General features: G+C 36.5%; 12 protein-coding genes across 12 annotated transcripts in view; 5 read left to right on the forward strand and 7 right to left on the reverse strand.

Moving 5' to 3' along the window:
* The window catches only part of C9374_001018 (uncharacterized protein), a gene marked incomplete at both ends in the record, with an annotated part of 690 nt that extends 75 nt beyond the window's left edge, over positions 1 to 615 (forward strand). Inside the window, one exon of the mRNA XM_044685695.1 lies at positions 1 to 615. This exon is cut by the window's left edge and continues 75 nt beyond it. Within this exon, the coding sequence (XP_044552160.1) occupies positions 1 to 615 (615 nt within the window).
* Positions 616 to 761: 146 nt separating this feature from the next.
* Positions 762 to 1,886, reverse strand: C9374_001019 (uncharacterized protein; the record flags this gene model as incomplete). Its single annotated transcript, XM_044685706.1, has 1 exon — positions 762 to 1,886. The coding sequence occupies one exon, from the start codon at positions 1,884 to 1,886 to the stop codon at positions 762 to 764; it is 1,125 nt and encodes a 374-aa protein (XP_044552161.1).
* Positions 1,887 to 2,339: 453 nt separating this feature from the next.
* On the reverse strand, positions 2,340 to 3,005 carry C9374_001020 (uncharacterized protein; the record flags this gene model as incomplete). Its single annotated transcript, XM_044685718.1, has 1 exon — positions 2,340 to 3,005. One exon carries the CDS (start codon positions 3,003 to 3,005, stop codon positions 2,340 to 2,342), a length of 666 nt encoding a protein of 221 aa, XP_044552162.1.
* A 287-nt stretch (positions 3,006 to 3,292) lies between these two features.
* On the reverse strand, positions 3,293 to 5,059 carry C9374_001021 (uncharacterized protein; the record flags this gene model as incomplete). The annotated part of the gene is made up of 1 exon (XM_044685729.1): positions 3,293 to 5,059. The coding sequence occupies one exon, from the start codon at positions 5,057 to 5,059 to the stop codon at positions 3,293 to 3,295; it is 1,767 nt and encodes a 588-aa protein (XP_044552163.1).
* A 142-nt stretch (positions 5,060 to 5,201) lies between these two features.
* Positions 5,202 to 7,485, forward strand: C9374_001022 (uncharacterized protein; the record flags this gene model as incomplete). Its single annotated transcript, XM_044685740.1, has 2 exons — positions 5,202 to 6,503; positions 6,613 to 7,485. 2 exons carry the CDS (start codon positions 5,202 to 5,204, stop codon positions 7,483 to 7,485), a joined length of 2,175 nt encoding a protein of 724 aa, XP_044552164.1.
* Positions 7,486 to 7,602: 117 nt separating this feature from the next.
* C9374_001023 (uncharacterized protein) lies at positions 7,603 to 9,781 on the reverse strand (the record flags this gene model as incomplete). Its single annotated transcript, XM_044685751.1, has 5 exons — positions 7,603 to 8,685; positions 8,773 to 9,024; positions 9,114 to 9,211; positions 9,275 to 9,404; positions 9,617 to 9,781. The coding sequence occupies 5 exons, from the start codon at positions 9,779 to 9,781 to the stop codon at positions 7,603 to 7,605; spliced, it is 1,728 nt and encodes a 575-aa protein (XP_044552165.1).
* A 423-nt stretch (positions 9,782 to 10,204) lies between these two features.
* On the forward strand, positions 10,205 to 11,017 carry C9374_001024 (uncharacterized protein; the record flags this gene model as incomplete). The annotated part of the gene is made up of 2 exons (XM_044685762.1): positions 10,205 to 10,330; positions 10,694 to 11,017. 2 exons carry the CDS (start codon positions 10,205 to 10,207, stop codon positions 11,015 to 11,017), a joined length of 450 nt encoding a protein of 149 aa, XP_044552166.1.
* A 116-nt stretch (positions 11,018 to 11,133) lies between these two features.
* Positions 11,134 to 13,254, reverse strand: C9374_001025 (uncharacterized protein; the record flags this gene model as incomplete). Its single annotated transcript, XM_044685773.1, has 1 exon — positions 11,134 to 13,254. The coding sequence occupies one exon, from the start codon at positions 13,252 to 13,254 to the stop codon at positions 11,134 to 11,136; it is 2,121 nt and encodes a 706-aa protein (XP_044552167.1).
* Positions 13,255 to 13,565: 311 nt separating this feature from the next.
* On the forward strand, positions 13,566 to 14,912 carry C9374_001026 (uncharacterized protein; the record flags this gene model as incomplete). Its single annotated transcript, XM_044685784.1, has 1 exon — positions 13,566 to 14,912. One exon carries the CDS (start codon positions 13,566 to 13,568, stop codon positions 14,910 to 14,912), a length of 1,347 nt encoding a protein of 448 aa, XP_044552168.1.
* An 89-nt stretch (positions 14,913 to 15,001) lies between these two features.
* Positions 15,002 to 16,921, reverse strand: C9374_001027 (uncharacterized protein; the record flags this gene model as incomplete). Its single annotated transcript, XM_044685795.1, has 4 exons — positions 15,002 to 16,121; positions 16,180 to 16,225; positions 16,340 to 16,507; positions 16,654 to 16,921. 4 exons carry the CDS (start codon positions 16,919 to 16,921, stop codon positions 15,002 to 15,004), a joined length of 1,602 nt encoding a protein of 533 aa, XP_044552169.1.
* A 444-nt stretch (positions 16,922 to 17,365) lies between these two features.
* On the forward strand, positions 17,366 to 18,217 carry C9374_001028 (uncharacterized protein; the record flags this gene model as incomplete). The annotated part of the gene is made up of 1 exon (XM_044685806.1): positions 17,366 to 18,217. One exon carries the CDS (start codon positions 17,366 to 17,368, stop codon positions 18,215 to 18,217), a length of 852 nt encoding a protein of 283 aa, XP_044552170.1.
* A 108-nt stretch (positions 18,218 to 18,325) lies between these two features.
* Positions 18,326 to 25,429, reverse strand: C9374_001029 (uncharacterized protein; the record flags this gene model as incomplete). The annotated part of the gene is made up of 1 exon (XM_044685817.1): positions 18,326 to 25,429. The coding sequence occupies one exon, from the start codon at positions 25,427 to 25,429 to the stop codon at positions 18,326 to 18,328; it is 7,104 nt and encodes a 2,367-aa protein (XP_044552171.1).
* Between the last annotated feature and the right edge of the window lie 29 nt (positions 25,430 to 25,458).

Genomic DNA, 25,458 nt, shown 5'->3' on the forward strand with positions numbered 1-25,458 from the left:
CATTCAGGACAAGTTGTAGCATTGGATCCAGGAGTAAGAACATTTCAGACCACCTTTGATTTGAATGGTTATTCAACCAAATGGGGCTCAGGAGGTGCCGAAAGAATTGGTAGATTGTGTTGCGCGTATGACAAGTTGCAATCGAAGTGGTCTCAACCAGAAGTCAGACATTGCAAAAGATACAAGTACAAGAGAGCAGGAAGAAGAATTCAACAAAAGATTAGAAATATCGTGGATGATTTACACAAGAAACTGTGTTTGTGGTTGTGTCGAAACTACCAAGTGATCTTACTTCCTTCGTTTGAGACTCAGAAAATGGTAAAGAAACTCCATAGGAGAATTAATAGCAAGACAGCAAGAAAAATGTTGACTTGGTCACATTACAGATTCAAGCAAAGATTGCTTCACAAAGCTAGAGAGCATCCGTGGACACACATTTATATTGTCAACGAAGCGTACACATCCAAAACTTGCTCATGTTGTGGACATATTTATACAGTAGGATCATCCGAAGTGTTTCGTTGTCCATCATGTGGCTCAATTTTTGACAGAGATATCAATGGAGCCAGAAATATTCTTCTTCGATTCCTTACTACTCATAGAATTAGTTTTTGAGCACCTTGTGTGTTGGGTCTTCCCTACCTTGTGTGCGTTGGGTCCTTTCCCCTGGCTTTCACTCTTTGAGTGTTTGCTTGCAAGATCAGCATTTTGTTCGATTTGTTTGTTTTGTTCAAATTGTTGATTTAAATAAAGGCGACAAACTATATATAGTAATATTGTTCTTGCTTGACAATAAACTTACCGGCATAGAGTGCTGTCACAACCATTACATAAGTAAATGGAACGTCTGGATTGCTCTTCCATGTTCGAAACATGAATTTTGGAATTGAAGGATTTGCGTAAACAATAGTTCTGCCACAAGCGTCGGAAAGTTTTTTTGCCACCTCAAAATAGGTCAAAGCTTCACTTCCTGTTAAATCGAAAGCCTTATTGGCATACTTCTCTGCGTTTTCTTCCGTTAGAATTCGGGCTGCTGCTTGTGCAATGTCTCTGACATCAATGAAGGAAGTTGAACCATTTCCGGCTGGCATGAATAATTGAGAATCGTCACGAATTTCCTTAAGGTGAGTCGTCGTGAGATTTTGCATAAAGAAACTTGGCCTCAGAAATACATACGGCACTCGTTGGGAATGCTCTTTCAGAATTTGTTCAATTTTGTAATGGGGTATGAACTTGTTATTTTCTGCACCTAACACAGACATGAATACAATTTGTTCGGGAAGATAAGTTGTTGTTGAATTGTTGTTGGCAGGACGAGAATGTGTTATAAATTCTAGAAATGGTTTCATATCTCGTTGAATATTGGACAAATCGGGCGGTCTCATTAAGAACAATCGATGAAAGCCACCATCCTTTGGAAGATACTCACTGATGGAATTGCCTTCGAGGACTCTTTGAAACACCTCTCCTCCTCCATGTTGCTTGAAATCAAAGGGTATGAGCCTCAGCAATATGGCTTCATCATCATCACTGGAGGAGCCTTGATCTTGTTTTTTAAAAATTGCCACAGGTTCATTAGTTGAAGATGTGTCCACAATCCTAACAGAAGGATCATTATTGAATAATTCCTTATGAAATTTAGAGAGAGTTGAAGCATTGAGCTGCCTCACTCCAGCATAAATATTCAAACTTCTTCTTCGGAGTGGGGGTTCAGCATCAGCAAACTCCGAGTCGTTAGTCTTTGTGGCATTCTTTTTTGTTGTTGATAATAAACATTTCAACACTTCCATTCCAACATTTCCAGTGGCACCAGTAACGAATACATCCAGAGTGCGATTCTGTGTGATACTGATTGATTTAAGGACGCTGCCAATCACCGTTGTCATTGTGGGGATGTAAAGAATTGTTTTTTGATGCTCAAGGTTGTTTATCGGTAGTACGAGAGATGTCATGCTTTCTCGTTTAGCAGCGCAGTTATAGGACAAATGACGGTTGGCTGTATTGATAAAAAATGGAAATTTTCGAACATGCTCTTGATTCACCCACACGATTGTTTAGTATCCCATCCACAAGATACCATAAGTATCCGGGTGGAAATAACCAACCGCTGGGCGTACCCAGTTTGTTGCCACCCAATGAACCAAGGTAGTCCAAGTCACCATCTTTGCCTTGTAAAAAGAAACTCACCGATGAAATTGCCTCCACCCCCTCCAGCAACTAAAAAGTGTAATTAGTGGCACTTCCCTTCATTGTGTAACAACCCAAAGGATGTTAAAGAATACAAGTAAAAAACTTTATTCAATTCAAGGAAATTCTTCCCATGGGAAGTGGTCATCTAACTAGAAGAATATATCAAAGATCATCAAGGAAACGCTTACTAACAACAAGGTAGAGGCAAAACAAGTGATGTGGTACAACACACCACCATAAGTCATGGAGGGTGATGCAAGACTGACTTGACCCTTCTTTGACTGACTTACTGGAGTAGAGTTTTGAGTTTTGCCGTTACAAACAGGAAGAGCAGGTGCTCCACCGATAGCAGTTCCATTGTTCACTGAGATTGGATTGTTAAGGAATGCGAGTTGAGAAACTGTTGTAATGGTGGTCTGGTTCTTTTGTATTCTATCAGTAATGTTCACACCAAAGTAGTAAGCAGTGTTGGTCTTGAGAAGTTGTGTGTTTACAATAATCACACTGGAATTGACTGAAGTTCCAGCAAGTTTTGAAATTACGCTTCCGGTATTGTTCACTCCTGTAGTGTTGACAAGCCATGTGAAGTTTCTAGAGAGAAGTATGTTGCCTCCTTGAATAGTTGGAACAGAGGCAATCACAACGCTCAAAGTGAGATTTGTTTGGCATGCATTAATTGGAAATCCAACAGGGTTTGCGATAATTGTGACGTTTGGAATGATTTGCTGAGCATGTATATGGGTGCTTGCTAACAAGAGCACACTCACAACAACCAGTAGCATCACAGACTTGAAAGCCGATGATTGGAGACTCATGAGATAAACGTTGGTAATTCGGAAAGGTTTGTGGAAAGGAAAATCACAGAGCAACTGTCGAAGGTATTACAATAATGTCACGTATTTCAAATTTTTCAATATTGTTAATTTACACAACTGATGGCTGTGAACAAGAAATAACAATTGGAAGACCCTTCGGTTTCTACTTTGACTGAAATTATCAATATCGTACTTCATTAATCAGTCTTACATTTTGGATATGGTTCATTAATAAAATTGTTCTCTATTTGGAATTAGAAACAATTCCAAAAAAGTTATTTCAATAATTATTGTTCTTGTTGCTGGTTTTCTTCTTCCAACTTCTTGTTCCTTTTTTCAAGTTCGTCGGCTTCATCCTTTTCCTTCATCTTCATCAATTCTATTTTCTTTTCTAGACGAGTTATTGATTCATCTACGTATTGAAGAACTTCATGGTGGGTCTCTGAACTTCTAAATGCTTTGAGCTCCTCTAACATGTTCAATTCCAAACATCCCTTTACGCATGCAATTCTAACACTTGGAATTGAATGTCTTTTAAATCTGTCAAATATTTCAGTTTTCCACTTGCCATAACGTAGAATTGCAAGGTGAGCAATTGGAATGGAGGGGTTGAACATATTTTCAGGGATGTTTTCCATCATACCTGCTTTGACCATTTCTTCGTCTGATTTCACTTGTTCCAAAAGCTCACTGGCAATTGTCTCGGCATTGCTATTCTTTTGTCCGAATAAAGCCAAACAAACATCAATGGGCATATCAGCTGGGAAGTTTGAACCTAACACCTTGTTCATTCGTTCTGGACATGGTTTTGATAGCCTTTGATTGCTGGGATACATGACACGAGCAAAAATTGGTACCATTACATCGGATGAATTTGAGGAAAAGTCAACATGCAAATCAAATCTGGCCTCTAATATAATGAGCGAGCGCGAAAATACAGTGTAAAACATGCTAGTTTGGACGCTCTCACTGGATACAAATCGATTGGAGCTACCCAACAAAACAGGTGTGTTAAAAACAAAAGGATTGTTCATAAAGCTTTGCTCTAACAATTCAAGTTTGGGAACATTTCCCAAGAATAAGTATACTTGGTTGGGATATTCTTGAAGAACTCGTTCCTTAAATTCTAACTTGTTTGGATCCAATGTTTTGTTGATATAATCTAAAAATTTGATGTGCAATTCATTGTACACCTTTTCAGCTGATTTTGGATCATTTTCCAACTCTTTCAATTTTTCGAGTTTAAATCCAATATGCGAAAGCAAGTTTTCATGGAATTGAATGTGTCTAGTTACGTTATTTGTCTCAATATCCATAATTTCATCGAAAAGTCTTGCCAATGACTCACTGGAGGGCTTTAAAGGAATCCAAAACATTGGTGGGACAAAAGGTGCAATTTGATAAAGAATTTTAGGTGTTTGTTCCTTTCCACTGCTATCTGGTATCTCAATATATAATAAACTTGGACATGATGGAGTATAATGGACAGGTAAATCTCTAAATAATGGGAAATAGTAAGCCTCTCCCACACAAATATAATCTTTTGTCTTTCCTCTCTGCACAAAGCATAATTTACTCAAATCAGCGTCTGAAAGAGACTCGGGGCGCAAATGAAACATGGTTTTATCAAGCCCTGGCGTTTCATGTGGATTTTTGTCCACATCTGGAAAAGTTTTGATGAAAGGCTTGTCATAAAACTCAACATCAAACTCGGAGAGGGCCTTTTTAGCCGCTTCATTATTATAGAGAGATGTTTTGAACCATTCAGGTAAAAGATTGGTATCATAGTATGTTGTTTTTTCTCGAGAGGAATTTCTATGTACGTTCATGATGGTAGAGAAACATCTCACGAGAGATTCCGATGATGATTTTTGCATCCAAAATGATGACGGCCAATTATTAAATAATTTACTACTCTGATTCATCCATCTACCGTTTGATTGAGCTAGAGAAAAACTACAACAAAATTGTTTCTTCTTTAGCATTCCGAAGGCATTCTTGCACGACGATGATGCGGCGTTATTGACAAATGCACTAAATTGATTACTCATCATTTTTTTCAACTCAACCTATTTGAGATAAAGGAAGCTGAATCTTGAGAATTTGAAAGTGAAACAAGGACGATGTTTCTCTCCTCGAATTCTACTGCTTTTTGGAATAAGTATCCATTCTTTTGGTGTTGAAAAAAAGAAAAAAATGTCTTGGGTGAATCGAAAGCGTGAATTGAAGAAGAAAATGATGGAAGAGGCTGAAGAAGATCCAATTCTGATGCTTTCAGGAGGGAAAATTAATTCTTCTCACACCACTTTCAATTCGTACAATGAAGAGAGTAATACTGCAGTACCGATGATGAAGAATGATCGTTCTTCCGAAGCTCCGAAATCAACTCTTCATTCATCAAGTCAGAGTTTATCTGAAAAGCCTTCTTCAAACGACAAGATTATTCATAACAAGAGCAATAGTAATATAGACTCATTGGATTCATTCTTGAATAATGTTTCCTCGGTTAGCAATAAGAATCCGAATCATTCCATGACATCCAATTCAATGTTTGATAATAAGCCACCACAATCTGGTCAGCCTAATTTACCACAGACAAAACAATTACCAAATGTACCACAATCAAAGACTGGGTCACAACATTCAACAACCACAGTCAAACCTCTACCAAAAGTTTCAAATCCTCCTTCATCGGTTACCTCAAAAGTGACAAACGAAACAACTGAACAAAATGTGAAAAAATCTGATCCTGTACAATCACCCTCACAAAAACAAGAAATGACTTTGGAAATGTTTGAATCTTTGAAAAAGCAAATAATTGAACTCGAGTTGGAAAATCAAAAGCTTAAACGAGAATTACAAGAATCGCAAGGAGGATCACTACATGACATGGTGGAAGAAATACCATCTAATCAATCAACACACGACTCTGGCTTTGATGATTATTTTAGTGATAAGAAAGTTATTGTTTTAACACTTTCTGATGAAATTAGAGAAGGTCTGCGATGCAATGAATTGAACAAGGTTCATATTGTAAAAACAAAAACAACCTCTAAAAAGAAACCTCCTGTGTATGGCACTGAGGAGGAAGACGAAGAATCTGAAATTATCAACCAAAGTAGCAAAACTGAGGACGGATATGAATATAAATATAGCAAAACTAATTATTATGTGGAACAAAACAAGGAATTAGACGCATGGTGTAATTTGAGGAGATTACGAGACTCCAAACACAAAATATCATTACTCAAAAGTTGTGGGAAAAATTATGACATTGTCTTGCCCATTCTGTTATCTATAGAACAATCCTTGAATTTTAGATCATTCATGGACGTACTTGTAGAGTCAGATAGGCAAGAAGGATATTATGTATGGCTCTACATTAAATTTTTAAAAAAGCTTGGTGACACATCCACTCTGCTGAAAGTATACAAATTTCATGGAATGATTCGAGAACAAGCGTTACTGCAATACCAATTAGCTATTCAGAAACATGATGTAAGTGATATGTGTGTTGAGAATTCTCAATGATTCAAATAATGAATTGTAACTTTCAAAACCTGGTTGGATACATGCAATTCATGAATTGTAACAATGTCAATGTTAGCCCTATGAGAGAATTGAGGATTTAGAACATTGTCTGTCATTCATTCAGAAAAATGCACAAGTAATTGATAATCCAACTGGATTTTTGTCACACAAATATTCTCTTGATTGTGCCGAAGAATTAAGTATTGCAGTGGCTAATCTTATTCATCTCATCACCAAACAAATCAAAATTGACGAACAAGATAATATAATCGCCAAATCCGGCAAGAATTCTCTATTTATTCAATTCAAGAAATATCCAATTTACAACACGACCCTCTCAGAAACCTTAAAATATTGCCTATTTTACCATAATGCAGTCTCTGACGATCAAGTAACCTCTCCAAAATCACTTGCAAAATTCTTTAACTTGTCACAACACCGATTTCTATATGAAGCGGTCGTTGCAAGAAGTCGTATTGGAGATTGGAAAGGAGTCATGAATATTTTCGGAAAAGCTAAAAAAGATGGTCTCTGTTACTGCTCAGCTTTTGACTTGAAAATTCACAAAGAAAATAGCTCTTTCATGAAATTAATCTCTGGTAAGCCCAACAGATCTGAATCCAACTCAATTCTCAACATTCACAACATTCTTCAGGTTTTGAAAATATTTAAGGCGCCACGTCCAATGATTCGAGATTTACTCGAGTCGTACGCATTCCAGAAAACGGAAATCGAGTTGAAGTTTGAAATTGCAAAAGAGTACAGAATTTATGACGTTGCAATTCGATGTATTGTGGACGACTTGAAAGATAGAGATTTATTGGTCAAACTAAAAGAAGACCTTAACAAACGATATCATGATGCGGACAAGTCAGCACTTCAAGATGAAATTAACAGCCACTTGTACAACAAGAAAATCAAATGGAAGAAGGCAACCATTAATGTATAACTGTGGAGTATCTTCGCTTCTTTATGAATTGTAGGCTTCACACCATCTCACACTCCAAGAGACAGGTGGTATTTATCAATAAATTAATTAAGGAAGTAAATCTACTAGAGCAGACTTCTACTCTGTATTCTCTTCATTGCTTTGCTCTTGAACAAAAACAAGTTTTTCTTCACTTTTTCGGGGTGCATTTTCATTTTGGTTATTGGATTCTTCACTAGCATCCATAGGATCATTGTGCATCATCATCATTTCAACGTCTTTTTCATCGCTGTCATCGCTGTGATACTCAAGACCCGTTCCTTCTTTCAACATCAATTCAGCATCCAATTCATCGGTTGGCAATTGCTCTGCATGAAGATAGAGAGAATTATGTTTTGCAGGACGATACAAAAATCCAATTAATACGAAAATACAGAAAAATGCCATTTGGAACGATCCCGTGTCGAAAAACCAATTCAAATACCAAGCATCTATGTAATATCTTCCATATTCGTACAAGAATTGTAAGGCCAAGAATAGCATGACCATTGCTGCATAAATAATCATGGCAAGCATTAATCGTCGGTATAAATAAAAGTAGTGATTGTGAGCGACTGCTTTTTTCCATTCAGGAGAAACTCTCTCACTGGCAGTCACAGCTCTGGGACTCGATGGTTTGTACATTTTCATAGTAGAATATAACAAGTAGAGCGACCAAATGTAGAATATAAAGTCCAGGACTGATACAGGTATGGACATGACCAAAAAGAATGTGTGAGAAATAATCTCTCTATAGAAGAGCATGTCTCCAAGCTCTGAAATGCTACAAGTAATTACAAAAGTGGTCACAAAGCATAAGATAGACCATGATCCAATTCCTGTTGAAGCTTTTTCGTTCTCTGAATTTTCTGAAGATTCATCATTCGATTTTCCAATAAATCCAGAGCAAATAACCAGAACAATGAGTCTTGTAAATGTTTTTCGGAGTACTGTCATGAGTACTGCCGCTAATTGAACCATAATCATGTATCCTAGATCAATATATCCAACTTTGTTTGTCAAAAATAGATGAAAATAGACAATGACTGATTCTGCCAAGCAACACATCAAGACAGCAGTAATGTAAAATTGAAGTATGAGAAATTCTTTTCTGTTAATGATAGATACAAAGAACCAACAAACAGCATAAATAATATAAGCAATAGTCATTACAGCTTGGAACTGTTGATGGATGAAATCAACAAAAAATTGTCAATACATGTTTTGTCGAAAAAATTAAAGCCCAAAAGAGCTAACCTTGGCACTTACTGGCATGAAGAAAAAATATTGTCCAGGTAGATGACCATAGGGATTGATGAATTGCACCTCTCCATTTAAAAAGAATGAGACGGTATTGGGTAGATTGGGCATTGAGGTATCTATTGGAGGGCAGTAATGCAATATGAATGAATAAAAATCCGTTTCTGATATCTCAAAATTCTCATCAATGTCATCATCGGGTGTTAACGAGCGATACAGTAAAATGTTTGAAGGAACGCTTTTCAAAGCACATGCTGTTCTCTGTTATTGTGCAATTGAGAATTTAAAAAATGTTAAAAATTGTTAAATGTACCATTATGCATTAGAAAAGATTCACATGCAAAACATACTGTATCGTCTAATTTAGCAGATTCAACGGCCTTTGTGCGTCCCATTAGTACAATCAATTTAGTATGTTCTTTGGGAATGGTTGATCGTGACACAGCCACTGCAATTTGTTACAAGTTGAATTTAATATTTTTAATATTGTGAGAGATCCATGACAACTTACATTGCACTTTCACAAATGTATCACCATTGGCGATAGGTCTAATCAAAAAATTCAATGGTAAATCATTTCGAGCGTACATTCCCAATTCATACTTGTCCAATTCCCTTGGTTGTTGTGTTGGTATAGTGATCTTCCCGAACGTAATTGAAAGACAAAGTAAATACAATGACCGATGCGATTCGGAACATAAATCCATTCAAACATAATGGTGCGATCACATGTACCCGAACAACCCATGATTTCCCGTGATTTATCACAATAATTATTCAACAATCGTAAAAGTATCACAATGTCATCATCATCATGGTTGGTTTTTTGAAAATCACAAATACCAAATCTTACATTTTCGCTCCTAAAAGTAATAATATGTCCTTCAACTCCAAAATTCAACCTTGTTGTTGAAAATAAAATTGCTATCGCTATGATCAAAATTAAAAGTTTTCCAAACACAAGCCGGCTCTTTCCGGGTGTTGATGATGATGTGGCTTGTGAGCTCGAATGAAGCATTTTTTCTTTCAAAAAATCTGTTTGAAACGTTTGAGGTCCGTTTCCTTTGATATTCAAAAGAAAGGCTGAGAAAATTTCTCCTTGCAAGATTGATATTAAAGAGAACTTGTTCAATATGCTGAGGGATAGGAATTGAAAGAACTAAAACACCTCGACATTCCAATTTCCGCAAGGAAATGATTTCTCGAGTTTGGATTGCAATCCACACACAAACAATTGGGAATTCGCTTCTCGTCATCCCGATAACACTGAATGAACAAAAATTCTTGATCCAATTTGTTTGAACACGATTGAATTAAAAATACACCAATTCCGATTACAAAACTTGGCGCTTTCCAATACCTCAAAAATCACTCTCGTAAAAAAAAAACGAAAGACACCAGAGACTCTTCATTACCAACCACATCACCTGTATAAATCATCATGTCGCTCAAAAGAATCCAAAAGGAACTCAAAGACCTTCAAATTGACCCACCACAAAACTGCTCCGCTGGACCTATAAATCCTGAAGTGAGTATGTATGAATGGCAAGCAACGATAATGGGACCGGTAAGTGTTTTCCACGCGAATTTCTGGAAATTAACGTTGGAATGTATTTTTATTTCGTATGATGACTTGTGTTCTTTTGTTTGCAAATTGTTCCGTGATTTTGTAATGAATTGCTAATTCGGTTACGATGATGTTTTCATTATGGATTGAAATTGATGCATGTGATTGGAATTTTATGTTTTCTATTCGATTAATGTTGATGTAATTACGATTTGAATTTTGTATACATTCACTGAATCATCAAATTCTCAACAACAACAACAACAACTCTTTGCTCGAACTCTTTACTGAAATCCCCGCTAAATTGCCATTGAACCAAACAACAATAACAACTATTAATTATTAATGACAACGCAACAACAGGCCGATAGCCCATATCAAGGAGGAGTCTTCTTCTTGAAAGTCACTTTCCCAACAGACTATCCATTCAAGCCTCCAAAGGTACAATTTGTAACTAAGATCTACCATCCAAACATCAATTCAAACGGCTCTATTTGTCTAGACATTTTAACGAAAGAGTGGTCCCCTGCTTTAACGATTTCAAAGGTTTTGCTTTCTATTTCATCCCTTTTGACTGACGCCAATCCAGATGATCCTCTCGTGCAAGACATTGCTCAACAATATAAAACCAACAGAAAACAATTTGAATTGACCGCTGCTGAGTGGACAAGAAAGTATGCAATGTAAGAAGGGACAGTTGTAATAAACGTGCTCCTTGTGTAAAAATAGCAATTCAATGTGTCGTGAATGCATTTTGTCATCGAATCGAGAAAAGAAAAGTGTGTTGTTGAATAATGTGTAATTTATTCATCATCATCACTACTGAGCATTAAATCATCGTCATCTTCATCCTCACCGTCAGAAGAAGAAGAAATACTAATCGAAATATCCGAGTCGTCATCTTCTTCCTTTTGTTGTTGAGCTGCTACATTGGCTTGTTTTGAACCAATGACCTTAACATTGGAAGTAGGAGGTGTTGAACTGGCCACACTAGTAGGAGGTGAATTTGGTGTCATTGTTGTTGCCACTGGTGAGGTTCCAGTAAGGTTTGACATGCTTTGTAATTTTGAAATCAAACTTGATTGATAACCCGAAACTGGAATGGGTTCGGATGAGGTAGATTGAACACTTGTTGTCAAAGTAGTGGTTGGTGATGTTGTCGAACTGATCTGAGGTGGTGACTGAGGTGATGACACTGGAGATACTCCAACACTGTTTTGAGCACTTGTGGTCACCATCTTGCTGGTCGTCAATGTTGGTATTGTTCCTTTCGAAGAGTTCACAGATGTAGTAGTGATTGTTGTCTTTGGAGTGGTATTCGTTGTAGTAGTAGTAGTAGTTGAATTTCCATTCTTGTTGATGGTTGGTGTGGTGCCTGAACTGATTGAAGAATGTTTCTTGGATTCACTTTTCACACATAAATGTCTCTGAATAGAATTAACAAATTCTTCAATATCATATTCGGAACGTTTCAATAACCATGCATATTCGTCTTCTTCTGGTCCAGTTCCAATAGAATTCTTCTTTTCGTGTTGTCCATCCTTCAAGACGGATGTCGAATTTGACACCATGGTTGAAATGGTGACAAGATCTTCCTCGACCAAGGTTGCCTTCTTTTTCTCAATAATTTGAATTTCTGTTAATTCTTCTCCATCTTCCATATCTTGATAGAGTGGATTTAAAAATTCAATTTCATTCACATCCAATTCATAGCGTTCAATAAAAAAGAGAACCCAATCAAATGGTTGAGGTGTCAAATTTGACAAGGTCGATTTAGATTGTAAATTAGTATTGTTGCTATTACTGTTATTCATGACACTGGATTGTAAGAGTGAGGTATAGAGAGAGTTATTGAGAGATTTTCGTTTCTCTTCCTTATTCGAATTTGATGATGCATTCAAAAGATTCCACGATGAAGAAAGAGGAGGAGTTCCTACTGAGAAGACACCTGGCGAAGACAATTTCGAGGAAAGTCTCTTTTGTGACTTGTCTTGTGAAGAATTGTTTGTAAAACCTTGTTCCAAAGCTCTTCTTTGAATTTGATGTCTCAAAGAAATGGATTGTTGTGACATGTTCATAAAGGTGTTAGCTCTCTTCATTTGATCCTTAATATTCGAGAGTGATGTGAAAAATTGATAACCATTGGGAGGTTTGTAAATATTTGATTTGTTTTCATCATATACTTCATCTTTAAACATGGCATATTCCAAATCATAGGGAAGTTCAAAAACTTGATCAAATTCCACATGTTCATTCTCAACATCCAATTCTGAACAAATTCCTGACAAGGTCATGAGACATGTCATGAGTTGTTGATCATTTTGAAATGCAAACACAAAATCCTGAGCTTGCTCATTCACGACTTGATAGAGAACGAGTCGAGTGGATGTTGCAAGGAATTTATGTGTCTTCCATGATTCATCTTTAAAATCTCTTACATTCAATTCCGTATAATCATCTTGATATTCATCGTCGTCGTCGTTGTCATCATTCCATGATTTTTCAAAAAATTTTTTCATCATTTCCTGATCTTCCAAAGTCGTTAAATAATTTCTCTTCGTTCCACTTGTGGTCAACAGTTGTGGTTGTTGTAATTGAATAAAAAAATTAAAACTCTTCATCGGAATACATTCTCTCAATTTTAAATTTTCATTAAATATAAATACAGCATATTCTCCTCGATTTTGTCGATGATAGATGAGTGATAGAATGACCACTCGGTGTCTTGTTTCCGAAATGATTTGAGTGGCTGGACAGAGAAATCGACATTGTTCGAATTTTGGGTTGAGAATGGAAGAAATTTCTTTGTGGATAGCTTTGAGAGATTTAAGAGATTTGATTTTGGAGGTTGGTGAAGTGATCGAAGGAAATAAATCTTCATTTGTGTTGTCTTCATCATTCAAGCTTGTGGCAGGGGGTGACATTTTTTGTCTGTGTTTGACGGATCTCATTGACAAGCGACATGCCCGGGATCGGAAAATGCCCGCTTTTCCAAATTACTAAGCAAGCTTCCTCAAATTACAATCAAAAAACAAATCAAATTTGATAAAAGCATTCCAATTACCTCCTCGAAATGCATCCATTAGGCTCGTGACACATAAAAATTACGAGAGACACGACGTACATTCAAAAAAATTGAAACTCATTCTCTCATTGTTCCTTCTATTCCCGACCGAACAAACCATCACGTTGCATTGAGCCTCATCTCCAAACCATTCATTCCATCTCTCACGCAATGACTCGAACAGAAGAAGTTTCTTCCTCCACTTGTTTCGAAACGAATACTCTCTCATCCTCTTCATTGAAAGGTTCTGAATCGAATTTGAGTCCTCAGAGTCCTCTCGTACAAATTCCGACGGAGAGAGCAAGTACGAAGAGAGGAGAAGAGGATGTTGCTACTACTTCTAGCTTTCAGAAAATTCTTGTCAATGATTCGCATGCACATCTTGACATTTCTAAAATGGAATTGCCTTCTCATGGGCAACTGTTTTATGAATGGAAGAAAGTATTGAGCTCTTCTTCGATACCTCCTCATGTGTTTGTATATGGCAGAATTTCGAGAGAATTTTCATGTGAATATTCTATCGAGAACTTGACCGTTCAACAGAATGATGGATGGTATGATGAATTATTGCAAGTTGCGAAAAGGAATCAATTTTTACGAACTGCAACTGATTCTGAAAAGGAATGTTTTGTAAATATTGAGAGATATGTATTGGGAGATGAGTTTTTGAGTCAAGTAGAACATGTGTTGAGTTCCAAATTTATGAAAAGTCAAAGTGAAAAGATGATCAAAATGGATTTGTCATTGCTTTCATCCAATTATGGTAAAGAGAATCATGTCGATACGAGTGTCCATGTCAAGGATTTAATTGATGATTACGGCTTGGTATTGGATGTGTTTAGTTTATTAAGATTTTGTCATGCAAGAAAATTCGATGTGAATGCTGTGAAAACATTGATTCATGAGACCATTGCTTGGAGATTGTATAAAAAACCACATTTAATTACGAAAGAGAGTGTACAGAGAGAATATTCGAAAATGAAGGGCTTTTGGTTGGGTTACACCAAACAGAATTCTCCTATTATTTATATTTATCCACAAAATCATGTCACATACGATAGAGATTTTGATGAGTGCATTAATTATACACTCTATATGGGAGAATTTGGAATGCAAATGATTCGAACCTATAACGAAGAACATGTATTACCCATGCTTCAAAAGATGAATCACAGAGTTGATTTGAATTACATTGAAAATGTGGTATTGAATCAATATGTAGAACAATACACCATTGTGTACGATGGAAGGACTGTAGCAATGAAGAATTTTGATTTGGCAGTCGTTAAGGAATTTTTAACATTATCAAGCTACTATGCTGAGAGAATGAAATGTGTGATGGTGTACAATCCAAATTGGTCTTACAAGGTTCTCATGAAGATGGTCAATCAATTTTTAGACAAGAAAACTGCAGACAAAATCAAAATGGTGTACAATATGAGCGAAGTTGATGAGTTTCTAGATGTGACAAAAGTGCCACGGGATTTTGGAGGGCAACTCGATTACAAGTTTCATTGAGTGTCATAATGACAAATATTGGTTTATTCTAACATAACGAAATAACAACTTCAGGTAAAGATACATGAATTTTTTCAAATGTTTATTTATCATATAATCTCAATGTCACAAAATCGTTGATAATTTTCGTCTGTGACTTGTTTCAATAATCTGGTTTTCATAAAATCATTTCCAACGTATTCAGAAATCAATAATAAATTTACATCACATCCAGACTGGACACATTCAATATTGTATCGTTCCATGAACAAATATTCTGCCAGTTTTTTGTTGTGAGCATGTGTAGAAAGCATTAATGATTGTGCAGAAATCAGAGGGCTGAATAGTCCATTTGTGAACGGTATATCTGTGAGCTTGGCCGAGTTGAGTTTGTTACCATGCATGAAGAGAATTTTCTTGTTAATAACTCCAAACATGCAGTAATATCCACCAAAAAATTCAATTTCCATAGCTCCAAGTTTGGGAGGAACAGAGAAAAGTTCCATATTCTTTTGATCACTTGTTGTGACCACAGGGTTGTCTGTCATTTCTTTGATCCAGTATGAAGTATTGGACATGTGACCTCCTCCAAAGGCAGCCACGTGTCTCTGCTCCATCTTGAAATGATCAGACTCCTTCTGTTGGCAATGCAAAGAGTGATCTTCTAACATGACGTAGATACTGGCATCTGTCTGAGCAATGTCTCTCACTGGCGACTTGAGTTCAGAGCAATTAGGAACAGCAAAATTACCTCCTTTGGATGCCTCACCACAATGGTAAATCAAAAATCTATTAAAAACGACACAACTCGAAAATGTTCCACACGATGAGTGTGTCACTGTATACTGACAATATGGATTTCCATTACTAAAATTATTAAACAATTCAATTTTTGAATTCAATACTGCAAAATTCTTGTTAAAATCTGCACCAAACAGTTGTCCAAAATAAGAGTGACCAGCTCCCAAAATGATATTTCCATTCACAATAATGAGCGTATGGAACCAACCACATGAAATGTGATCCACTGTGTAAATATGATCAAAATGAGTGGAATTGAGAAATTCTTGTAATGCATTCTGGTGATTGGAAGAAGAAGATGATGACGACGATGTTAATCGTTCACGAATGGCTTCCTTTTCTTGTTTCATGGCTCGCAAGATTTCATCATTCATGCACGTAAAGAGCTCGACATCGGTCGTACCGTGAAAGGTTGGAGTGTTTCCCAATCTTAATTTGATTCATTTTCGAATTATTAATAATTATTATAATTCTATCAATTACTTACTGATTGTAATTGTTTTTTCCACAGCCGTAGATACCACCATCGGTTGCTGGATTGAAAGTTATTATTATTGTTGTTATTGTTGAAACAACAAATCATGCAAATATATTCATTAAATATAATTCGAATACATGAGTATGATTGAATATAATGATCTACCTACTAGCAAATAGAGAGTGAGATCTACCAACTGCAATAACATTAATTTTGTTCAAGATCACTTCGGATTCTGTTGGCGTTAAGCCTTTGATTTGATGAACTTGAATCCATTCACCACCACTATCGGAGATGGACTTCTTTTCAAATCCCATTTGAGCACTATCATTAGATCCTAATTGATTCGATCATCACGTTGTTCAATGATTGCAAATAGATTATGATCAAAAAAGATCATCATATTGTTGTGAAGATTTGATATAAAAGCAAGATGAAATAATAATCCACCTCCATCGAGCTATAAGGCTTCCAATGACATACCCGAAGTAAATAATTTCGTTCTCTTATTTCCATTCTCTTTCATAAACTCGGCTCCTCGACACGACGATTGTGCTAAACTTCTCTTCATGAATTGGATTGGTGTGTGATTTGAAGAATAATAGCGGTTCGTTGTTTGTTCTTTTTTAGGAGTATGATTGATAGAGTGTTGTTCTTGTTCGTTGTAACTACTAGAGACTTGTTCAAGATCGTGTTGAGCTTGTGAATCTGACGAGTTACTGCCGAAAATACGGTTGAAGAGTGATTTCATTGTTTTTGAGGAGTTTGCACAGAGAGTTTGTGAATTTATGATTGGCCAGCCAACTGTCAGAAAAAAAAACGAAGGTTGCCTTTTTTGTCATGACAGATGCTTTGGTTGCTTATTCGAGAGTAACAGGAGCAGCCTCATGAAGAGTATGATGCCAAGAGATGATTGCCATAATTCTGAATCTAGATGAGAATGTTTTTGATAATGAGGAGATGAAATTTGTTGTTTAAGGAATGAATTAAGGGCTTCAAAACTCTTGTTGAGAACATTTAATTGGGTAAGGTTGATCATGAGACTCATTTTGAGCGAGGAAAGAACTTTATCAATGACCAACGTTCATCCTGTCAACTGTAAGCTCTCTTTCATTCTCCATCAAACACATTGTATGTTGGAGTATATTAAAAAAAATTCTCTCCACTCTGTCTTCCAAGTAGTAATAGTAGTTGTATGGAGAGAATGAATTTAGCACTACACAAAAGTAGCACTTCAAACTCTGTCATAACTTGGCGTCTCACATTCATTCTTTTCATCTCCTTTCTTTGTTTCTATTCTTTACAATTGACAACATTTGTGAGTGGAACGAGTCAAGCAGTTAAAAAACACAAGTTGAACAAGGGTAACAAACAAATTTCCGAACCTCTACATGTTGCGAATATAAATTCAACAATTCCATTTGCAATTTCAGAAAAGAAGAAGAAACATTCGTCATGTTTTCATTACAGAAATAGAATGGCAAGTGGATTTTGCAAGTTGAGAATAAAGATGAATGAGAAGAAGGTAGAGAAAACTTTGAGACGTTGGAAATCGTTGCGTAGTCGAGTGAAGAAAATTGAGAAAAAGTTGAGCAAGTGGAGATTGTTAAAATCGAAAGCAAAAAACAGAGTCAGAAAAATGGTTCGAGTCATTCATAGAATTTCCAAAAATGTGAAATGTCAACAAAGGAAGAACAGTTGCAAACGTCGCATCCACAGAAAGAAAAAAGCGCTGAAAAGAGCTAGCAAGAAAGCTAAACGAGCGATGAAACATGTGAAAAGGTTGAAACGTAAAATGAACAAGATGACTCAACGAAAGAAGAAATCATTCACACGTTATCAAAAGTCCATGTCACACCTTCTTCGAGTAATGAAACTTTGTAAAAAGAGAATTCAAAGAGTGACCACTTGTAAGGAAGAAGGAAAAAGAATGGCACAAGCTGTGAAACTTCCTAAAAAACTTGTGGATATTTTGAGAGTATTGGATGTCAAGTTTGCATGTCTCAAGAAGAAAACGAATCGATTGGCTTGTCTCTCAAAGAAGTGATTGAGTTCAAAGTTTCTAAAATTGTCAGCTCTAATAAGGTTGATTCCAATTAACCTTCAAAGCACGTGGTTAACAAACGATTATAAAATTATTAATAATTAAATAAATTTATTCCTTAACATCTTTTTCTTTACCCTCTTTTGCTTTCTTCTTTAATCCTCCAAATAATTTTCCTAAAATTGATTTCTTCTTTGATTTGGTTGTTGGTGTTTGCGAGGACGATGATAAGGAAGATACCGAACTGGACAAGGACGACGAAGATGCTGATGGAGTTTGAGGTGTCGATATTAAATTTCCAGTTGACATTGAAGAACCTGTCGGAGTTGAAATCAAACTAAGATTCGAAGAGGCAGATATGGTGGAATTACTTCGACTGAGTTCAGACATGGAACTCGAAGTGTGCATGTGTGGAGAATCTCGTTTTGGAGATTTGAGAGCTCTGAAAATTCTTCCAGCTCGACCACTCGTTCTCACGACTGATTTCGATCCTTTCGACATGAATTCTCTCTTTTCATTCACTTCTTCGAGAGCTTTTTCAATTTCAACGACCCATTCCATTTTCACTTCGAGTGAAGAAAAGAAAATTTCCTTTTCAGTTCTTCGATTCGTGTCTGCATTGGTTAAAACCATGGTCAATCGATTTTGTCCACCTCCACTAATGTAAGCATCTAATAGAGAGTATGCTTTAACAATTTTTGAAACCTTTGTCTTTTGTCTCTTCTTTTCTCTAAATAAAATCAAGTCATTGAAGAGATACATTTTCCATTCAATTCGTGGATTGTCACCAAAGATGACTTCTCCTTCACGAACCAATCGTCGATGAGGTTGTACCAAATCACTCAAATTCATGAGTTTAGATAATTGATAGACCTTAATTCTATTATTGGTTTCCTTAATTTTGGAATTTTGTGTCGATGCAGATTCACTCACAGTTTCAATGGCGCTCATTAAATTTGAATAATCGCCATGATTTTCAGGTGTGTTTTTGAAAAGATTGGTCAATAAGAGTAAATAACGTGGAATTCTTTGTACAGGCATGATCATGAAAGAACCAATTTCTAAACCAGCTGCTTTTGGATGCATTTTGCGTTTGTCAAGCCACTTGTCAAATCGAGTATCATGTTGTCGATAATCTCTAATTTTGGTCATGCAACTTTCATAAGAACTGAGATAGGAAGTATAAATTTTGAAAAATGGTGAAATTTTGATAAACATGTCACCAATAATCATGTCATAGATTTTCGTAGGATCATCTCTATAAATTTTGAATCGTTCTTCCAATTTGGAAAGGAAATTCTTGTTAAACGTCTTGATCGTGAGTAAATCATGAGGGAAAAATGATTTAGCAATAGATTTGGGAACAAGACGCTCTGATTCATCAGGAGTTTTCACCTTATCATGTGGAAAATGATTATTCACAATCGGATCATAGAACAAATCCCACAACACGTCCAAATATTTCACATATTTTCGTTCACTTTCTAAAATTTCAAGAACCATGTTAATTCTTTCCTTAATTTTCTTTGCTTCTTTCAATTCTCTTTCGTGTTCATCCAATAATTCGTCTTCTTCATTGTCAACATCTTGGTGATCTGATAATTCTTCATCTAAATCTTCAACACTCGATCGTTTTTGATATGAGGTCGATTTGGGTCGATTCTTCTTCTTTTTGTGTGAATTGGCCATATGATCATGGAATAAGGGTTGATCCATATGAACCACTTCCGAGTAAGTTCTTTCATTTCCCTCCTTTGACAACACTCCAAAGACTCGTTTCTGTGAATCTTCATACGATGGCACAGATTGAGGAGAAATTTCAGCAGAGTTCGTTCCAGGAGAATCCAACGATTGATTCTGAATTGCATCCAATGTAATTTTTGGAATGGCAATTTGTGGAACATATTTTGGAGGTGTTGTACTCAAATCTTCAGAATCTGTATCCGAGATGGTTTGATCGTTGGTCGAAGGAACAGTCAATTGAGAGGAAATTGCAGAATCTAATTGATCGTTTCGATCAGAATGATGATTGATTCGAGTGGGTGGAGTGGTTGGTGTGTCCAAAGATGCTGACATGTTTGCCAGTGATTGATTATTTCCTCTTGGAGAGAGATTACCTTCCTCAGCCATGGTATAGTCAGATTCTTGCTCTTCATCATTGTACATTTCAGTGGCATCGGATAAATCTGTCAAATCGCCATAAGGATCAAGATACACATTGTCTTTTGGTTTTGTGACAATTTCCTTATATCCCAAGGTGTCAGTATTTCTCAATTTTTGAACAATGGTCTTACTCTTCTCACCGGTAATGGCAGAGGCAATTTCAGCAATTCTTGAAATTTCTGATTGTAAATAGGGATTGTTGTCATATTTGAAAAATTTGAGACTTTTCAATTCTTTCATATCTTCAGGAAGAGTCATTAAACAATTTTCAGAAATATTCAACTCTTCAATTTTTTCCAAATGACTAATGGTTGTAGGTAAGCTCAATAATACATTTCCACTGAGGTCCATCTTTTCTATAGATTTCATTTCCACAATTTGTTGAGGTATAAATTCAAACTTGTTTTGACTAATGTTAATTTTACGAAGAGGTAACTGTGCTAAATCAATGGGTAGCTCATACAGCTGATTTCCATGAAGATCTAAATCAGTAACGTTTTTAAATGTTTCAGAAAACCAAGAAGGTAAGGTTGCCAAGTTATTATTTGCAACTCGTAAGGATGTCACATGTTTGCAATCAATAGCAGCATATGGAATGGTATCTAAATCCAAACCAGAGATGTCCAATGTTGAAGATTTGTTTCGAATACATTCATCAATGAGTTTGTGAACTTGACTTCTTTTTTGAATTGGTTTTGCATTCAAGTTGAGGAATGCAGAATTTCTTCGGTCTCTTCTCTGATGAGGTGCTTGTTGATTCTTATTGCCTGTGGAAGTGTTTTGATCTCCTTGTAGTTTCGTGGGGAAGACAGAAGTAATGGATTGAGACTTTTTGTGGAAATGATTGGTACTTGAAGTGAGAACTGAAGGAGTAGATTCCATCGAAGAGGACAAAACATTACTGCTCGTGGAGGGCATGTTGAGATGAAGACCATCATCCTCTCCATTCTTTGCTTGATGAGAATCTCCAACAATGCTGGACATGGCATTGGATGTTTGTGATTCTTCTAAGGTTGGATGTGTCTCTTCAAGATGGTGATGATTATTTGTTAAAATGGCATGATCATCGTGTTGAGTGTGTTCAGTGAGAACAGTTGAAGAATGGTCGTCCTGTGGTTCATTCTGTGAAATTGATAAATGTTCCAAATCTTGACCATCAAGTTCTTCTTCATCCGAATGTGCTTCTTCATAATATTCTTCTTCTTCTTCTTCGTCATAGAGTTGACGTAAAATATCCGAAGTCGATGGAACCATCACACTCGAACCAGCAGCATTCTTATGTCTGCTACTCACATATAATAAATCATCTCTTCGATATAAAAATCCTCGAATGAAACCTTGTAAGAGAGACACTTGATCGACTCGTTCTTGGAAATAGGATGCTCGTTCTTTGAGTGCATGGAATTTTCTTTGACATTTCAATGATTGAAGACGAGCTTGAAGAAGGAATACTCGTTGCCAATCACTCCAGTAGTTGTGTTGAGAAAGTGTTCCTTTGAGAATACTTTGAACTTGTGAAAGAGCGTACATGGTGTGGCGAGATTGAATTCGATCATGACTGCCACGTAGGAGCGATTGTAAGGTCACAAATTGTGTCAACATCTTGTTTGATTGGATTTGAGAAGAATGGTGTCGTCGAAGGAGGCATTGCATGGAAACAATATGTTCAAGAGATTGCTTGAATTGTTGACGAGATTGAGTAGAAATGAAGCATGCGCGCACACATTGAACGAGTGTTTGGAGTTTGGAATGATGATCTCGTTGTTGTTTCGCACGGAATGCAGATTGTATGGTATGAATGGCTTGAAGTGAGACAAGTAAATGTTTAGAGCTCATTTCTTGTCTTGCTCTTGATTGAAGTTGAGTAATTTGGTCCATTTGGTGTTGTTTTTCAATTCGTAATTTTGTGGATCTTGCCAATGATTGCATCATTGAAATGTCTTGCAATTCTCGAGTCATGAGTATTCTGCAATGGGTAGACATTAACTTGGATGTCAATTTTGATAATTGTGACACACAATGAGTCAACTCTGTTTGAGCAATGTATCTTCTTGCGAGTGCTTGAATGAGATCGATGGATTCTTTGCTCCTACGTTGTGAACGTCTTTCTTGAATTCCACGAATCATTGCTTGTGCCATTCGAGTGGTAGAATTGCATGTTCGTTGTTCTTGTTGCAGCACATGGCTTCGAATCAGTGCTTGAATTTGAACAAGGTCTCTCAATTCCAAGTTCAATTGTTGGCGTGAGAGATGGGCTCTAATCAGAGAACTTAATACTCGTGCTCGATTCAATTTTTGCATTTGATTGTGTTTGTTTTTGAAGCATCTCATTAGACATTGCAAAGTGACAAGTCTTTGAAGAGATTGTTGTAATTGTTTTTGTGTCAATACACTCTTGCCTCTTGCTTGAACACATTCTACAGCCTTCATATTTGCATTCATAGTTTTAGAACACAAATAATGTCTTACCATAGCTTGAACAGTGATGGTTCTTTCACGACTCTTGTTGACATGCTTCTCTTGAACGCATCTACGGCCATTGCATTGTAAATGTGTGACAAATGTGAGAGCCTTGACGGAATTGTGACGACTTTGCATGGCTCTGTACTGGGATTGAATTGCTGTGGACAGTTCATGTTGACCTTGTAAATACTTTCTTGCAACAAGTCCGTGCAACAAAGATTGCAAGGAAATTACACGTTGTAATTCATGTCTTTGTTGACGCTTCACAACTTGTGCTCGAATGAATGCTTGTAACTGTGTGGTGCTTTCCATGACTTGTTTCAATTCATTTTCCTTAATTAATTGTTTCTCTTCTTGGAGAATCTTTCTTCCAAGACCTCCCATACATAAAGCTTGGCATAATTGGATTTTCATGATCTGTGTCTTCAAATTCCGTTGTTCAATGAAGGCACGAGAGCGAGATTGTAAGAGTGTGAGAGAATTCATGAGATTATTAAATTTTCTGTTTTCAATGTAGCGTCTTGAAAGAGTATTCAAAAAGTTCACACGTGTGAAATTACTATGTAATTGTTTTCTGTTCAATTCAGCCCTTGATTTGGAAGACAGCATGCTCAAGAGTGACAATTTCGAATGCAAAGAAGACCGTTCACGTTTGGCAACGATCAATGCCTGGATTACTTGCAACTTTTGGATATCATGCTCAACATCTTGGCGACACTTTTTCGATCTAACAAGAGCTTGAACTTGTGAGACTTGATCCATCAAGTTTCCGAGTTTGTTTCTATTCTTCATGTCTAAGAATCTTCTACCAAGTGCTTGCAATGGAACAATGGACTTGTGGATACAATTTTCGAATTCCTTTCTCTGAGATATTCCTCTATAGCATGCACCAATTACTGTCGAATTGAATTTGCTTGCATTGAAATTCGAAAATACCAAACGTTTCTGATTCATAGCTTGAATGAGAGAGGCTACTATGGTTTGCTCCTGTTGCATTTTACCGGTCGCTTCTTTTGCAAGAATGGCTCGAATCAAAGATTGAAGAGCAAGGACTTGTTTTCTTGCACGGTTAAAATCTTGACGATCCAATCTAGATTTCACACAAGCAGTCAATTTCACAATCTTCTCGTGTTGTTCTTGCTGAGTATTTCGTACAATCTTTCCAATGATCCATGATTGCAACTTGGCAAGACTCTCCTTAGATTCTTGAATCGATTGTCGTTGTAAAAGTCCACGACATGCTTGTTGGAACATTGAAATGGCCTCTTTTTGAGCCAAAAACTTTTCATATTCTCGCTTTGCATGATAGAGAGCATCAATAGTCAATGCACTTTTCGCTTGTTCTTCAATATTATTTCTTTTCAACTTGGCTTCGCAAGCACATTGAAGTAAAATAATATGGTTTCGCAATTGTGAAAAATGATTCACTTGTTGTTGACGCAATAGGAGAGCTTGAATTTTCAATGTAGAATCTAAATATTGTACATGTTTCTTTTCAGCAAGAGCTGCTCGAAAAAGTGATTGCAACATGTGAATATCCTCCATACTTTGATGGAACTTTTTTTCTTGCAATGATTGTTTTGCAAGCGATTGTACGCGTGTGGTGGCATTTAAAACTTTGTGAATTTTCAATTCCTCAATTCGTCTCTTGGCCAAAGCTTCAATTTTTTCCACATTTTCCAATTCCTTACTCAATTGTTTTCGAGTCAATCGTTCACGTAATTGAGCTTGACATTTCACAATATTTTCAAGAGCATTTCTCATTTCCAATGTCGCTTGTTTGGTTTTCATCATGTTTTGAATACGAATGACCTTTTCTTCTTGTTTTGTTTTTTGAACGGTTTCAAACTTGGATCTCCATGCAGCCTGAATGGTATTCACAGAACTCTGTGAATGATCGAAACTTTTTTTAGCTTTCAATCTTCGAGCCCATGATTGAATGATTACAAGTTGTCTCTTACTAGTGACCATTGCATTTCGAACCGTTTTTGATTGAGACCATGCTTTTAACATGGAAATTGCTTTTCGGTGTGTGTTTCGTTCCATGACACCATTGCACAATGCTTGAAGAATTTCAATCGAGTTCAATTGCTTGTTTATGAGCTCGAGTTCCTCTTCTTTCGTCGGTTGCTCTTGTTGGATCGGAGTTGATAAAGTCGTATCGATGGCATTATGTGAAGCGACATCATTGTTGTTTGAATCAATGATCTTTTGTGTGCTTGGGTTGTTGTTGTTGTTTGAACCCTCTTGTTGATGATTCTCATTTTGTGTGCCCGTTGATTGTTGGTGCAACACTTGTTGTTGGTCGTTTTGGTTGGACAAATTTTCCGTTATCTTGTCATCCATGTCATTTCTTAGAGGCTCTTCTTTTTGAGAGTCTTTCTTACTAGTAGTATGATCATCAATGGTTGTTGTTTTAGTAGATTTGCTAGTTTTCTTGTTGTCAGAGGAGGTGGTTGGTTGTTTGTTCTTATCGTTATCCGAAGATTGTTTGTTTTCCTTGGATGAAGAAGATGACTTTAAGAAGAACCAAACGGCTCCAATACTTGCAATAACAATGGTCAACAGTAAGTAGAGAAGAGGTGCCATCGTGTTGTTTTCTCAAATGTAATTATTAT

The sequence above is a fragment of the Naegleria lovaniensis genome, assembly GCF_003324165.1.
Source record: "Naegleria lovaniensis strain ATCC 30569 chromosome Unknown tig011, whole genome shotgun sequence".
Classification (NCBI taxonomy): Eukaryota; Heterolobosea; class Eutetramitea; order Acrasida; family Naegleriidae; genus Naegleria; species Naegleria lovaniensis.